The following is a 17,492-nucleotide window of genomic DNA, read 5'->3' as shown; positions in this document are numbered from 1 at the left end:
AGCGGCTTCAACTGTTCAAGGATATTCTACGGCTATTTCGAGGATATTCTACGGCTATTTCTGCGTTTCATATTCCTGTTGACGGTGCTCTCTTGGGGCAACACCCTCTTGTACAGCGCTTTTAAGGAGGCGTGGACAGAATCCGTCCGGTTGTCCGGCGGATTAGTCCCCCGTGGGACTTGTCAATTGTTCCTGATTGGCTGTCCGGTCCACTGTTTCACAATCTGTCAGCTCTTTCACTCCAGCTGTTGACGTGGAAGACGGCATTTCTTGTGGCAGTGACTTCAGGCAGGCGGGTTGGCGATATTCACGCAATGTCGGCTGATCCCGCACTTACTGTTTTTCACAAAGACAGAGTAAGCATACGGCTGCCTGATACTTACCGTCCTAAGAAGGATAGTCCCTTCCATGTGATGGCGCCTATTGAGCTCCCAGCTTTCACTCAGCCTTCCCTGCCTGGCACCTCTCTACGACGTGCTCACGTCTGAGATGTCCGTAAGACACTTAAAGCTTATATCAAACGAACAAGGGGTACCCGTAAGGATAACCAATTGTTTTGTTGTTATGGCGGGGTTCAGGCTTGTCTTCCGGCGACCAAGCCAACCATTTCTCGGTGGCTTGTCTCTGCCATACATATGAGCTATACTCAAACAGGGCGTATCCCGCCTGTAGGGTTGAAAGCTCATTCGGTTAGGGCAGTTGCTACTTCGAAAGCTCACGCTGCAGCCCTGCCCATTGAGGAGATCTGCTCCGCAGCTATTTGGAGCCGTCCGAGTACGTTCGTCCGTCATTACCAACTTGACAGACTCTCCAGTGAGCGTGCTCGGTTCGGTCAGTCTGTTGGCATGGTTCCACCTCTCTAGCCGATTGAGCTTTCGAGGTTTTTATTATGTGAACCATTATATGCCGATTTTTTAACACTGGTGTTGGGTTTTACAAATCTTGTTTACATATCCCCTTGGTGATGGGTTTTATGTGGTGATGTTTTTTATTCCCATGTCTTTTGCATTCTGCTCTAGACTTACTGACCTTGGAAACTTTGCTTGATATATATATTACGGTATTTTGTTTCTGGCGGCTTATTGAGGGACCCCTTATCTTCGCTTCCGATTGATTACGGTAGGGAGGGAGGGTTTATCTCGTTTGTTTGCATTAGCGAGGTTTCGCTGGGCAAATTATAATATGTTCGACCCTGACCCAGGCTCATGCCCCCGCCTGATTGGCTATGGTGGACACGTGACCGGGTAAATGCGCTTTTTCTGCTATATTTAGCTTGGGAAATTCCACTTCTTGTCGGGGGTGTTTTCTGCAGACAGAATGCCACTCCTTAGCTCCGTCTTTAGGAGTCTGTCTTATGCTTATAAGTACCCCAAGGAGAAATATATAAAAAAGAATCGAACTAACCTATAGAGGTTTCAGATTCTTTGAATATATTCCTCCTTGGGGTACGCCCCCCCACCTCCCCACATTCTGTCTGATGTCGTTCAGCATGGAAAGTGAGGTACAAGGTTATGGTCTAGAGTTATCTGCTCTCGGCTGTAGGGGGCCGGAGGGACCTGTAAGGGTGGTCTCACAAGACAAAACATAGTTTTTGTTTTGTAAATATTTTTATTCAAATATTGTTACAACTGTCGTAGGGATTTTAAATGGACATTTAAATGCTTATAAGTACCCCAAGGAGGAATATATTCAAAGAATCTGAAACCTCTACAGGTTAGTTCCAATTTATGGCTAGGGCGATTGTTATTTTTATGGTGATGATTTTTATTGATAAGCATGTACAATGTGACTGCCCCCCTAAAATTCATGTACAAAGTAAGTGACCCCCCTGCATGTCATGTACAAACTCAATTACTCCCCCTTCCAATATTTTTTACTCATAACTTTAAAATATTTTTATGTACAAAATTGAGGACCCCCCTAGTACATGTGTGTACACACACACACACACACACACACACACACACACACACACACACACACACACACACACACACACACACACACAAAAAAAATTTATTCCCCCCAAAATGATGTATTTAGGTTACAGTATTTAATTAAAAAGTTTGAATGTTGCATTGAATTGACTCTTGTGCCCTCTCTCAGACAAACATTATTTCAAGCAAACTCCACAGAGTTATGTCCCTTGGGGCACTCTTTACGAATATTACATAAACCCTGTAGAGACAGTTCTCAGTCCTAGACAAAATGACGCTCATGTCTGGTGCAAAAACATATGCACAGCTTGTGATTAAAATTAGTTTGGCAAACACCGACAAGACCGAGTGCAACATTTTTCGGAGCAACTGTTAATCTTCCATATATGGCAAGTGTTTTCTGTTTGGAAGCTGTTCGCCTCGAACTTTCAATTAATGATTTCAAACAAGTCATAAGGGATAACAGTCTTTTAGCGCATCAGGAGGAAGCTAAAGTGGATATGCCCCAATATATAATTATAATATAGGCCAAAATATTGTCGAAAATGCGATATTATGCCTATAAGCTAGCTGACAAAACGAACTGATTTATTTTTGTTCAAACAGGACCAGCTACAATCTAGTCCTCTAATAAATATATTTCTATGGCTGAATAATGGTTTATTGTTGTTGTTGATGTTGCTGTTAGCGCAACATCTGCAAAGGTCGTCAGGAGGGTCTGGACAACATGATCCGCAACACGAAGAAGGAGTTGCAGACCGACATGTTCAAGGACGCTGGGTCCAAGTATCGTGACATGATGATCCAAATGAGGGTAAGGTCAACTACCAAGTATTTCGAGCCACAGTGAACTTAGACATAATGTTTCTGAAAGAAATTATAGTGTAGATCTTTCCGTGTTATTCTTCACATAGACCGCCTCCGTGGTGTGGTGGTTAGACCGTCTGCCAGGAGAGCGGAAGGTCGCGGGTTCAATCACTAGTCATACCAATAGGGGTTATAATATGGTACTTGTTGGTCCCTACCTGGCGCTTGGCATTAATTGGTACAACAAGGACATGTCAGCTCGGAGTCAGTATAATGTGTCTGAGTGGGGTATTCATGCTTCACTGCGGCATGGTATTTCAGTGGGTTAGCGCTATAAAACCAGCTTCAGTCTGGGCTAGTACAAGCAGCCACAGATACACATGCATACACATCGTCTTATGAGCGAAATATTGTAAAGTACGGCGTTAAACCCCATTTCACTTCACCTATTCTTCACATACCCCAAATTTCAAATATTATATCATATTTTAAATAACAAAAAACAAGATGAAAGGGAACAAGACTTTACAGATAATTAAGTCCTTATGTACTCACAGACATTACAAAATGCCGATTTCAAACGTAAATCCTCCACACACTGAAAGCAAATGGTGGTTCCCTTGTATTCTCTGTTCCCTGTTTGCTGATTCAGCAATTTATATTTACAGACAACTGAGCTGGCCAACAGTGACCTGGAGAAGTACTACAGAGCTATGGACAAGTAAGTTGAAACTTTCATGTAATTCTTCAAAGGCATTAGAAGTTGGTGCTGTAATACAAGACAAATTTTATAGATAACATCTTTATTGTTTCTCACAACGTTTCTGGGCTAATTCTTTATCCACCTGAAGAAGGGGCAAGAACTAGACCCGAAACGTCATGAGAAACAAATAAAGAAGTTGTTAGGGACCGTTCATAATTTATGGCAAGGGGGTGATTATGATTTATATTCAGAAGCATGTACAATGTGAATGAACCCCCCCCCTCCCCCTCCCAAAAATTATGTACTAAGTAAGTGAACCCACCTGCATATCTTGTACAAAATCAATGACCTCCCATATTGTTTAAGCATAATGTTGTATTTTTATGTACAAAACTGCTGACCCCCCTTCCTTGCCAGAACAAAATGGGTGACCCCCTCTTAAAATCATCATCACCCCCCTAGCCATAAGTTATGAACGGTCCCTTATCCATAACATTTGTCTTTTATTACTTTCATGTACCTCTCGTAAGGCATCACAGAACACCAGATGTTTTCATTATGACAAGTGTTCAACTGTTATAGTTGGTGATTGTTGCAACACACATCCTTCCAATTGTTCTGTACTGTAACTGGCTTTGTCATCATCAATGATGGGACATTTTGTCAGGGGAGACAACTCTAAACTAATTCTGCGTGTGTGTTACCACCCACACAAGGCCAAAGGTCAGAGGACCTACTGTGATATTGGTGATTAGCATGAGAGCATGCAGTGTTGTAAGGTCATGTTGTCAAGGTTCCCATGGCAACCTGATGTCATAAACATGTCTAAAACTTTTAACATCCATGGTTTGCGGAGGAGATTTGAACATTTAAAGACAAGGGTTGATATATGTCATAGGGTGAGATTCTGTTTATCATCCAAAATCATTCTTCCATATTCAGTTTGTAAATAGTAATTACCAGTGTCTTGAGTGAGTTTTAGTTTTATGCTGCTTTTAGCAATATTCCAGCAATATCACGGTGGTTGACATCAGAAATAGGCTTCACACATTGTACCCATGTGGGGAAGCGAACCCGGGTCCTCGGCATGACGAGGAAATGCCCTAACCACAAGACTATCCCACCACCCCTTGCAAGCTATGATCAAGCAAATTGATCACTTATCCAAGGCAACCTCAGAAAGTGATTGAAAGCGACTGAAAGTTACTTCTCCGTTGTAAGGCAAATTGCTGTATATTGCTTGCAAGAGATGGGCTGTTTGCAGCACACCCCTAACCAGCGAGAGATTATCGCCAGTGATGACATATTGACTCATATGGACAAGCAAGAGGTTGTGCTGCTAGTACTCCTCGACCTTTCAGCGGCTTTCGACACCTTTGACCACACCATTCTACAGCAGAGGTTAGAGCACACTATTGGCATCACAGGAACGGCATTACAATGGTTCCAGTCCTACATGTCAAATAGAACAATGAGAATCAAGGTCCAAAATGCGACTTCATCCATCAGAGAAACCCACTTTTGTGTACCACAAGGCTCTGTGATTGGTTCGATTTTGTTTTCACTGTACAGTCTTCCAATAGGTAATATCATCCGAAGTCACAACGTAAAATTCCATGGTTATGCAGATGATAACCAACTCCACATAGGAATTATACCAGCTAATGTTGAACACGCAAAAGATGTTATGGAGAGCTGTATTGCTAACATCAAGATATGGATGACAAACAAATTTCTGAAACTCGACGACAAATCTGAGTCCATGATTATTGGAACTAGGCAGCAGCTTCGCAAAATAGGCGAGTGTAGTCTCACAGTTGGAGATCAGTCTATCTGCCCTGTGCCCAAGGTGAAGAATCTTGGTGTTGTTTTCCGTTCTTCAATGTCACCAGAATCACAAGCCCTAACAGCAGCAAGATCATCAACCTTTCATCTCCGCCCAATAGGAAAAATCCGCCGCTATTTGGACAACCAAGCTTTTATTACAGTCATACGTCATCTCACGCCTAGACTACTGTAACTCCCTTGTGTCAGGAGCAGCAGCAATCCAACATCTCCAGCTTGTACAAAACAGAGCTGCCAGGATCATATCCAGGACAAAATGTCAGGAACACATCACCCCTGTGCTGAGGTCGTTTCACTGGCTCCCAGTAAAGAGGAGAATACAGTACAAAATAATTTGTATCACCTACTCAACCCTCTATGACATCAATTCACCAGATTACCTCAAAGACATCATCGAAATCTATCGTCCAACTCATGTCTTGAGGTCTGAGAAAAGAGGCAGCTTGAAAATGCCAGCTACAAAAACATCCATGGGAGACAGAAATTCAGTGCTGCTGCACCAGCTTTGTGGAACTCTCTGCCAGTTAAACTGAGATTAGTATCTTCCTTGAAAGCATTTAGGAGCCAACTAAAAACTCATCTCTTTCTAGCTACCTACTAGTTTCTCCACTTTCTCTGCACAGCGCCACTGAGCAGCACTGGCAGGACATTAGGCGCTTAAACAAATTCACTATTATTATTATTATTATTTCACAATGGTCTGCTCAGTATTGTGGTGATATTTCATTGCAGCAATATTGCCTGGGATGAAATATTGATGTTGATATGTCTGGCCTTAAAGCAATCTTCTGTAGGTTCTGTCGGATTTATTCAAAAGGCTGTCAGAATCACACTGATCGATATTCTAGCATATTTCACACAGCACATAGATCATTTGGGTCGGTGGGGTAGCCTAGAGGTTAATGCGTTCACTTGTCACGCCGAAGACCCTGGTTCATTTCCCCACATGGGTACAATGTGTGAAGCCCATTTCTGGTGTCCCCTGCAGTGATATTGCTGGAATATTGCTAAAACTCACTCACTCACTATTATTGTATGAGCTCCATCTAAGTTATGTCGGTTGATGATGGTGTTCCAGGGCCATCATGAACTACCATGTCCAGAAGATGGACGAGATCAACAAAATCATCCGGGAACTGTGGAGGAACACGTACCGAGGAAACGGTGAGTGGGTGGGGAACTGCGGAGGAACACGTACCAAGGAAACGGTGAGTGGGTGGGGAACTGTGGAGGAACACATACCGAGGAAACGGTGAGGATGTGGGGGGATTGGGGAGGATCACGCACCGAGGAAACGGTGAGGGGGTGGGGAACTGTGAAGGAACACGTATCGAGGAAACAGTGAGGATGTGGGGGATTGGGGAGTAACATGTACCGAGGAAACGGTGAGGGGTGGGGAACTGTGGAGGAACACGCATCGGAGGAAACGGTGAGGATGTGGGGGATTGGGAGGATCACGCACCGAGGAAACGGTGAGGGGTGGGGAACTGTGGAGGAACACGCATCGAGGAAACGGTGAGGATATGGGGGATTGGGAGTAACATGTACCGAGGAAACGGTGGGGGGATTGGGGAGGAACATGTACAGAGGAAATGGTGAGGATGTGGGGGATTTGGGAGTAACATGTACCGAGGAAACGGTGAGGGGGTGGGGGATTGGGAGGAACATGTTCCGAGGAAACGGTGGGGGATTGGGGAGTAACATGTACCGAGGAAACGGTGAGGATGTGGGGGATTGGGGAGTAACATGTACCAAGGGGGTGGAGGAACACTACACGAGGAAACGGTGAGGAGGATGTGGGGGATGTACCGGGGAGTAACATGTACCGAGGGAAACGGTGAGGTGGTGGTGGAGGAACATGCCGAGGAAACGGTGAGGATGTTGGGGGATTGGGGAGGAACACATACCGAGGAACTGGTGAGGGGTGGGGACTGTGGAGGATCAAGCACCGAGGAAACGGTGAGGATGTGGGGGATTGGGGAGGATCAAGCACCGAGGAACTGGTGAGGGGAGGGGACTGTGGAGGATGACGCACCGAGAAACGTGAGGGTTGCAGAGGAACAAGCACCTTTAGGGTGAGAATGGGGGTGCATGGAGGAACTGGGGAGGGGGGGGGAGAGAGAGAGAGGTTAAATAGTGGAGGAACACCTGTAGAGGAGAGGATGGTGAAGGAACACCTGTTTAGGTAAGGGTTTAGGGTTGGTGGAGGAACACCTGGAGAGGCGAGGATGGAGATGGTGGAGGACCACCTATTGAGATAAGGGTTTGGGGTTGGTGGAAGAACACTTGTAGGGGTGAGGATGGTGGAGGAACACCTGTAGGCGTGAGGATCGGGGGTTGGAGGAACACCTGTATAGGAGAGAATGTGGTGGTGAAGAAACACCTGTTGAGGTAAGGGTTTGGGATTGGTGGAACACCTACTGTAGAAGTGATTAGGAATGGAGAACAAGGGCAGGGAAACCATAAAAGGCATGGAAATGGTGAGGGGGAGGGGTCAGAGATCCTGACCATCACAAAGGGATGCAACTCTTCATGACAAGTTACCACCAGACCAGTAAAGAAGTGAAAATGTTGGTGGTTAATTTATCAGGAATTTTGGAGTGAAATTTGAAAAATATTTTAATGTGCAAAGTAACTGTAGTTAAATCTCAGCAGAGGTAGTGGTGATTAACACGTACACAAACCTTGTGAAAACCATTGCAGATTCACCATGTTAACTACTCCTTGTATGATGAATAAAGAAAGATTTTGATTAGATTTTGTTGAACAGATTCACAAAGAAAGGTCAAATAAAGGGGCTGATCAGTAATTAGGAGGGGATGGGATGGAAAATGACACAGTTAAGTAGGTAGGTGCCAAACTTAATCACAACTCTTTGTGGAAAAATGAAATACATGAAATAATGACAGTTATTGTTTTTAATGAAAATATATATATTTGATTGTTATTTTGGGATTTGTCTTTTATAGGGTACCTGAATGACTAGTCTCTGAGTCTATGATCCAGCAGTTAGGTTGTGTGATCTAAAAGACGTAATCTCTGCCATCAAGTTATAGAAAAGATACTGCAAGAGAAAGAATATCTAAGAGTTCAAAGAGCCATCATCATATCATGTCGACGTCTGTTGTAGAAATAACAGGGTGGTGAGAACAAGAATGGAACATATTCAATACTGCATTTCAGATATTGAAACAATTGAGATTCGTTCTGATGACGAGGACGGCGCTGCCCTGAAGTCCCGCCGCATCTACCACTACCGTGTGGTGATGATCAAGGGGGACACTGCTCTAGATATGAGAGGCCGGTGCAGCGCTGGACAAAAGGTGAGCACTCCCACATCCTCCACCCTCTTGTAGCTTGCACCGTGTCTGACTTGTTATAAAGCCACAATGTCTGGCTTGTTATAAAGCCACAATGTCTGACTTGTTATAAAGCCACACTGTCTGACTTGTTATAAAGCCACACTGTCTGACTTGTTATAAAGCTACAATGTCTGACTTGTTATAAAGCCACAATGTCTGACTTGTTATAAAGCCACAATGTCTGATTTGTGCAGAAAGCCACTATGTCTGACTTGATATAAAGCTACTGTCTAACTTGATATAAAGCAAATGTGTCTGACTTGTTATAAAGCCACAATGTCTGACTTGTTATAAAGCCACAATGTCTCGCTTGTTATAAAGCCACAATGTCTGACTTGTTCAGAAAGCCACAATTTCTGACTTGTTATAAAGCTACAATGTCTGACTTGTCATAAAGCCACCCTGTCTGACTTGTTATAAAGCCACACTGTCTGACTTGTTATAAAGCCACACTGTCTGACTTGTTATAGCCACAATGTCTGACTTGTTATAAAGCTACAATGTCTGACTTGTTATAAAGCCACCATGTCTGACTTGTTATAAAGCCACAATGTCTGACTTGATATAAAGCCACAATGTCTGACTTGATATAAAGCTACAATGTCTGACTTGTCATAAAGCCACCCCGTCTGACTTGTTCAGAAAGCCACAATGTCTGACTTGTTCAGAAAGCCACTGTCTAACTTGTTATAAAGCCACAATGTCTGACTTGTTCAGAAAGCCACAATGGCTGTATATATTTTCTGGTATTTGGGGTATTTGCCACTATAGTACATTGTTTCCTGTGTAGTATAGATATTTTTCGTGCATGTAACGTATTGAACATCAAGCTTCTGTATCCAGGTGTTGGCATCCCTGATCATCCGTCTGGCTTTGGCGGAAACGTTTTGTGTCAACTGTGGAATTCTGGCCCTGGATGAACCTACAACAAACCTGGACAGGGAGAACATAGAGAGTCTGGCTTACGCTCTCGTCTCGTGAGTAGAAGGACATAGAGAGTCTGGCTTACGCTCTCGTCTCGTGAGTAGAAGGACATAGATAGTCTGGCTTACGCTTCGTTTCGTGAGTAGAAGGACATAGAGAGTCTGTCTTATGCTCTTGTCTCGTGAGTAGAAGGACATAGATAGTCTGTCTTACGCTCTTGTCTTGTGAGTAGGAGGATATAGATAGTCTGTCTTATGCTCTCGTCTCGTGAGTAGGAAGGTATAGAGAGTCTGGCTTACGCTGTTGTCTCTTGAGTAGAAGGACATAGTTAGTCTGTCTTATGCTGTCGTCTCGTGAGTAGGAAGATATAGAGAGTCTGGCTTATGCTCTTGTCTCGTGAGTAGACGGACAAAGAGAGTCTGTCTTACGCTCTCGTCTCGTGAGTAGAAGGACATAGATAGTCTGTCTTACGTTGTCGTCTCGTGAGTAGGAAGATATAGAGAGTCTGTCTTACGCTGTCGTCTCGTGAGTAGGAAGATATAGAGAGTCTGTCTTACGCTGTCGTCTCATGAGTAGGAAGATATGGAGAGTCTGTCTTACGCTGTCGTCTCATGAGTAGGAAGATATGGAGAGTCTGTCTTACGCTGTCGTCTCATGAGTAGGAAGATATGGAGAGTCTGTCTTACGCTGTCGTCTCGTGAGTAGGAAGATATAGAGAGTCTGACTTACGCTCTCGTCTCGTGAGTAGAAGGACATAGGGAGTCTGACTTACGCTCTTGTCTCGTGAGTAGAAGGACATAGGGAGTCTGACTTACGCTCTTGTCTCGTGAGTAGAAGGACATAGAGAGTCTGTCTTACGCTCTTGTCTCGTGAGTAGAAGGACATAGATAGTCTGTCTTACGTTGTCGTCTCGTGAGTAGGAAGATATAGAGAGTCTGTCTTACGCTGTCGTCTCGTGAGTAGGAAGATATAGAGAGTCTGTCTTACGCTGTCGTCTCGTGAGTAGGAAGATATAGAGAGTCTGTCTTACGCTGTCGTCTCATGAGTAGGAAGATATGGAGAGTCTGTCTTACGCTGTCGTCTCGTGAGTAGGAAGATATAGAGAGTCTGTCTTATGTTGTCGTCTCGTGAGTAGAAGGACATAGATAGTCTGTCTTACGTTGTCGTCTCGTGAGTAGGAAGATATAGAGAGTCTGTCTTACGCTGTCGTCTCATGAGTAGGAAGATATGGAGAGTCTGTCTTACGCTGTCGTCTCGTGAGTAGGAAGATATAGAGAGTCTGTCTTACGCTGTCGTCTCATGAGTAGGAAGATATGGAGAGTCTGTCTTACGCTGTCGTCTCGTGAGTAGGAAGATATAGAGAGTCTGTCTTATGTTGTCGTCTCGTGAGTAGGACGATATGGAGAGTCTGTCTTACGCTGTCGTCTCGTGAGTAGGAAGATATAGAGAGTCTGTCTTACACTCTTGTCTCGTGAGTAGAAGGACATAGAGAGTCTGACTTACGCTCTCGTCTCGTGAGTAGAAGGACATAGAGATTCTGGCTTACGCTCTCGTCTCGTGAGTAAAAGGACATAGATAGTCTGGCTTACGCTTCGTTTCGTGAGTAGAAGGACATAGAGAGTCTGTCTTATGCTCTTGTCTCGTGAGTAGAAGGGCATAGAGAGTCTGGCTTTCGCTCCGGTCTCGTGAGTAGGAAGAGATAGAGAGTCTGGCTTATGCTCTCGTCTCGTGAGTAGAATGACATAGTCTGGCTTACGCTCTTGTCTTGTGAGTAGAAGGACATAGATAGTCTGGCTTATGCTCTCGTCTTGTGAGTAGAAGGGCATAGAGATTCTGGCCTTCGCGCCGGTCTCATGAGTAGGAAGAGATAGAGAGTCTGGCTTATGCTCTCGTCTCGTGAGTAGAAGGACATAGATAGTCTGGCTTTTGCTCTTGTCTCGTGAGTAGAAGGGCATAGAGAGTCTGGCTTATGCTCTCATCTCGTGAGTAGAAGGACATAGATAGTCTGGCTTATGCTCTGGTCTCATGAGTAGAAGGGTATAGAGAGGCTGGCTTATGCTCTCATCTCATGAGTAGAAGGAAATAGATAGTCTGGCTTTCGCTGTCGTCTCATGAGTAGGAAGATATAGAGAGTCTGGCTTATGCTCTCGTCTCGTGAGTAGAAGGACATAGATAGTCTGTCTTATGCTCCGGTCTCGCGAATAGAAGGACATAGAGAGTCTGGCTTATGCTCTCATCTCGTGAGTAGAAGGACATAGATAGTCTGGCTTATGCTCTGGTCTCATGAGTAGGAGGACATAGAGAGTCTGGCATATGCTCTTGTCTCGTGAGGAGAAGGACATAGAGAGTCTGGCTTACGCTCTCGTCTCGTGAGTTGAAGGGCATAGAGAGTCTGGCATATGCCCTACTCTCGTGAGTAGGAAGATATAGAGAGTCTGGCTTATGCTCTCGTCTCGCGTGTAGAATGACATAGTTAGTCAGGCTTTCGCTGTCGTCTCGTGAGTAGGAAGATATAGAGAGTCTGGCTTATGCTCTCGTCTCGTGAGTAGAAGGACATAGATAGTCTGGCTTTCGCTCCGGTCTCGCTAATAGAAGGACATAGTAAGTCTGTCTGATGCTCTTGTCTCGTGAGTAGGAGGACATAGAGTGTCTGGCTTACGCTCGTCTCGTGAGTAGGAGGACATAGAGAGTCTGGCGTATGCTCTCGTCTCGTGAGTAGAAGGACATAGAGAGTCGGGCGTATGCTCTCGTCTCGTGAGTAGGAGGACAAGAATATTAGTGATAATGTTGAGGAACCCAACGTTTTGGAGACTCCGAAACATTGTGTTCCTTGTAATTAAAAAGTTGACATCCATAAAAACTCTCTTCCTCTCTGTGTATCACTTCTAGCAAGCCAGGAAGGACTATGAGTGGCACATTTTAGTATCATAGGGCAGTTAGTTTTGCTGACCCACAGCATCAAACGGAAAGAGGCATATTCCTTTTTTTAATTTCCACCCGTTGTCCAACTAGGAAGTATGTCAGTAAACATCTAATAATCCTGTTTCCTTAGTTCCCCTTTGTGGGTCAGTGTATGTCTATACTGTAAACCCTCTCATCCTTCATTCCATGTCGAATACAACACAGAACTTTATAATTCAGAAAGCACCAACACAGGATAACCTTTCTTCACACCTCATCCTACTTATCCAAAATATACATGCAAATGCTTTGATCTTTGGTAACAGATAGCCTTCCAGAAGCAGCTCTGGTTAACCACTTGCTTGAATTTCATGGCACAAAGCCTTCCAGAAATAGTTCTGGCTATTGGAGGGCAGGGTTTTACATGACGCGTGATTCCTGCGTATTTGACGCAACAATTTTGTGAAGCTCGACACAAGTTGTATGAGTTACCCTCACAATTCAGTTCAGAGTCAATAAAATCGATCTGATAAGCAAACAATGATAGTTTTCGTGAGGTCTTCATTAATATAGATTTTTCTTTCAGTTCATGTTAAAAACTGTATGTTACAGTGAACAAATCACAAGCCTGATTATTTGTTCAGTATAATGAAGTTTGTTTGTGAACTGAACTGTGAAAAATATACTGTTTATATGAATGAGAATACAACACAAAACAATAAAATCTTTGCTTTTTGATATACACACATAATTATTACGCTAAAATTTTAAATGACTCCCAAATATTGAAAATGACTCCCAAAAATAAATACTGTAGGTCACCATGGCTCTCTGTTTTCAAAGTCTGTGTAAAACCCTGGAGGGAGAAGCTAGTGAGTCTCCCTCTTTGTATGTGTTGTGCCCCAGCTGACAGTCGAGTCTGTTTCAGGATTATCAAGGCTCGGTCATGCCAGAAAAACTTCCAACTGGTCGTGATCACCCATGACGAAGACTTTGTGGAACTCCTTGGGCGGTCAGATTATGTGGATGACTTTTATCAGATGAGCAAGGACCAGTCGTACGTAGTATCTGTAGTCTTTTGTAAACAGCCAGCACTGATTCACAAACAGTAGGACAACATTGTCTCAGAAATGCAGCATGTTGATATTGTCTTAAATATCCCTACTACATTTTCTCATAAGCAGTTATACTCTAAAACAGTTCATTGTCTCACAAACACTGCATTGTCTCACGAATATATCAGTGTCTCACAAATATAACGTCTCACAAGCAATTCATTGTCTCACAAATATACCATTGTCTCACAAACACATCATTTTTTCACAGATATATATCATTGTCTCACAAACACTTCATTGTCTCTCAAACACATCGGTGTCTCTCAGAAACACATAATTGTCTCACAAATATACCATTGTCTCACAAACACATTGTCTCACAAATGCTTCATTGTCTCACAAATAAACCATTGTCTGACAAACACATCAGTGTCTCACAAATACAACATTGTCTCACAAATATATCATTGTCTTACAAACAAATCAAGGTCTCACAAATATACCTTTGTCTCACAAACACACCATTGTCTCACAAATATAACATTGTCTCACAAGCACATCATTGTCTCACAGATATACCATTGTCTCACAAACACATCATTGTCTCACATATATATCTCATTGTCTCACAAACACTTCATTGTCTCACAAACACTTCATTGTCTCACAAACACATCATTGTCTCACAGGTATATCATTGTCTCACAAATATAACATTGTCTCACACGCACATCATTGTCTCACAAACACTTCAGTGTCTCTCAAACACATCAGTGTCTCACAGATATATGTCATTGTCTCACAAACACTTCATTGTCTCTCAAACACATCAGTGTATCACAGATATATCATTGTCTCAGAAACACATCATTGTCTCACAAATATACCATTGTCTCACAGGTATATCATTGTCTCACAAACACTTCATTGTCTCACAAATATATCATTGTCTCACAAACACTTCATTGTCTCTCAAACACATCAGTGTCTCACAGATATATCATTGTCTTAGAAACACATGATTGTCTCACAAATACCATTGTCTCACAAGCACATCATTGTCTCACAGGTATATCATTGTCTCACAAACACATCATTGTCTCACAAACACTTCATTGTCTCACAAATATACCACTGTCTCAGAAACACTTCATTGTCTCACAAACACATCAGTGTCTCACAAATATATCATTGTCTCACAAACACATCAGTGTCTCACAAATATATCATTGTCTCACAAACACATCAGTGTCTCACTAGTATATCATTGTCTCACAAACACTTCATTGTCTCACAAATATATCATTGTCTCACAAACACTTCATTGTCTCTCAAACACATCAGTGTCTCACAGATATATCATTGTCTTAGAAACACATGATTGTCTCACAAGCACATCATTGTCTCACAGGTATATCATTGTCTCACAAACACATCATTGTCTCACAAACACTTCATTGTCTCACAAATATACCACTGTCTCAGAAACACTTCATTGTCTCACAAACACATCAGTGTCTAACAAATATATCATTGTCTCACAAACACATCAGTGTCTCACTAATATATCATTGTCTCACAAACACATCATTGTTTCCCAAACAATTTTTTTTACAGAGGGTATTCCTGCATCACCAAGTCTAAAGTACAGAATCTACATCGAGGCTAAGGCACAACAGGGTAGTGCTACTCCACCAAGACAAAAAGCACAAATGATGTGAAACGTATCTATTGTCAACACCCTCTCTGTCAACATGCATCACTGTACACATTATCTTGTGTATACAGCATAACACTTTGTCTCTCATCAACCATGGCATCTGCAGACTGATGGGTAATATCACCGACATAAGTGATACACACAACGCAGTGAAGGTTCGTCATTATACTTCTCCTCCCATCAAGTTTGCCAGAAAGGGCAAGGGAAATCTTTCACAAATGGGGGTGGTAATCAGCAATTCTGCAGATATGAATGCCAGCTGCGGAACCACACCTCCATGCTCCTGTATGTGATTTTGCTATTGACTGGCACAGAATTCCCGAGTGTCACATAATATTGTCACTCACATTATTAAATTTGATTGATCTGTGTTCAAATCAATTAGTTAAAAGAGAGTTATTAGTAATTTGTTATTTCATTAGTTCATTTATGTTTTCAATCACTTATTTTGTTATAAAATTATATATACTGATATACATTCTGGTTCTGTGGTTCTTTTTATGAGTGTTTATATTTCCCTTACAAGACATGCCTATCCTGCTGTCATTACCATCCTTCTACAATACTACAAGAGAACTACAGTATTGAGTGAGTATGGTTTTAAGCTGCTTTTAGCACTATTCCAGCAATAGGGACATCAGAAATGGGCTTGACACATTGTACCAAGTGGGGAATCAAACCTGGGTCTTCAGTGTGCCGGACACTTCAACCACTAGGCTACCCCACCGCCCCAGTGACTGCCTCCGTGGTGTAGTGGTTAGAACGTCCACCCGGAGAGCAGAAGGTCGCTGGTTCGATCCCCGACCGCATCATACCAAAAGACGTTAAAATATGGTATTTGTTGGTCCCTGCCTGGCGCTCGGCATTAATGGGTACAACAAGGACTGGTCGGATCGGAGTCAGTATATGTGTCTGAGTGGGGTATTCATGCTTCACTGCGGCATGGTATCTCAGTGGGCTAGCACTATAACACCAGCTTCAGTCTGGGCTAGTACAAGCAGCCGCACATACACATACACATACACACGCATGTCGTCATATGAGCGAAATATTCTCAAGCACGCTGTAAAACCCAATTTCACCTCACCTCACCCACCGCCCCAGTACTGAGTCTGCATAGTAGACATTATATAGCAAAAGTGTGATTTTAATTAAATAAATAGAAATACTGACTGCTCAAAAGTTGATCAATTTAGTTATACCATAATCAATCAAATTACTTTACTTATTATTATAATATTGTGCAATGCAGGTTATATATAAACTATATATTGGTAAAATAAAAACGTATATGAAAGCTCATAATGATTGTAAAATGGTGTAACCATGTTCATTCTCAACTTACAAATTGACCCACTTTGTTCAGAAACTGGGCTGCGAATGTATGACGTCACTTCCGGAATGGAAGTAATTGCTGGCGTTTACAAAGGAAGCACACAACAATAACCCGAATACATCCCCTGGTCTTCCCTCACACTGCTCTTCCAGAGAATTCATACAAATGTACCAAAGGTCAACTTGTGCACTGTGTCATAAAAATGTTAAGTTTATTCAGTTTATACGCATAACACATTCATAAGCACTTGCGGGCGGTTAGGTAGCGTCACGCTGAAGACCGGGTTCGATTCTCGACATGGGTACAATGTGTCAAGGCCATTTCTGGTATCTCCCGACATGATATTGCTGGAATACTGCCAAAAGCAGCCTAAAACTAAACCCACTCACTCATAGGCACTTTAGATTAAAGAGACGTTGTGTTTAAGCTGTGATACCAGTTATTTTTATGTGTTTAGACCCTTTATGCATTAACGTAGAACACACCAAATTAATGTCTTCCGTCTGGATCATGCAATCGAGTTATCAACGGCATGAGCATCGAACTACGCAATTGGGATACGATGACCTGTGTCAACCACCCGATCCCGTTAGTTGCCTCTTACGACAAGCATGGGTTGCTGAAGATCAATTCTAACCCGGATCTTCACGGGTCCATCCACAATAGACGTTTCAAGAAGACACACATTGCAGCATGTGTTGTTGAATAGCTACAAGAGTGGAATAACATCCTTACACATCCCATGGAGACGTCTATAGTGTGTTTGCAGTGAAAACGTACCGATGACTTTTACTTTAAACAAAAAAGTAAATCAATAAAGTGAAATTAAGATTGCGAATCCTCATAATTTTACCTTGCCAATTAAACATTTAAATTTCAGAATTTTATTCAACTTAAGA

At 42.7% G+C, this 17,492-nt stretch overlaps 1 protein-coding gene across 3 annotated transcripts in view; it reads left to right on the top strand.

Moving 5' to 3' along the window:
• LOC124266222 (DNA repair protein RAD50-like) overlaps window positions 1-15,733 on the top strand; it is a 132,378-nt gene extending 116,645 nt beyond the window's left edge. For all 3 annotated transcript variants that reach the window (XM_046701032.1, XM_046701033.1, XM_046701034.1), the window contains exons 35-41: window positions 2,626-2,751; window positions 3,413-3,465; window positions 6,371-6,456; window positions 8,476-8,615; window positions 9,498-9,631; window positions 13,408-13,536; window positions 15,155-15,733. In XM_046701032.1, coding sequence (XP_046556988.1) covers window positions 2,626-2,751; window positions 3,413-3,465; window positions 6,371-6,456; window positions 8,476-8,615; window positions 9,498-9,631; window positions 13,408-13,536; window positions 15,155-15,206 — 720 coding nt within the window. In that variant the 3' untranslated portion in view covers window positions 15,207-15,733. The remainder of the gene's footprint in view (window positions 1-2,625; window positions 2,752-3,412; window positions 3,466-6,370; window positions 6,457-8,475; window positions 8,616-9,497; window positions 9,632-13,407; window positions 13,537-15,154) is intronic.
• Window positions 15,734-17,492: the final 1,759 nt, after the last annotated feature.

The sequence above is a fragment of the Haliotis rubra genome, unplaced genomic scaffold (genome assembly GCF_003918875.1).
Source record: "Haliotis rubra isolate DU_JTF1 unplaced genomic scaffold, ASM391887v1 Scf124, whole genome shotgun sequence".
Taxonomy (NCBI): domain Eukaryota; kingdom Metazoa; phylum Mollusca; class Gastropoda; order Lepetellida; family Haliotidae; genus Haliotis; species Haliotis rubra.
This window is presented reverse-complemented; position numbering and strand designations above follow the sequence as displayed.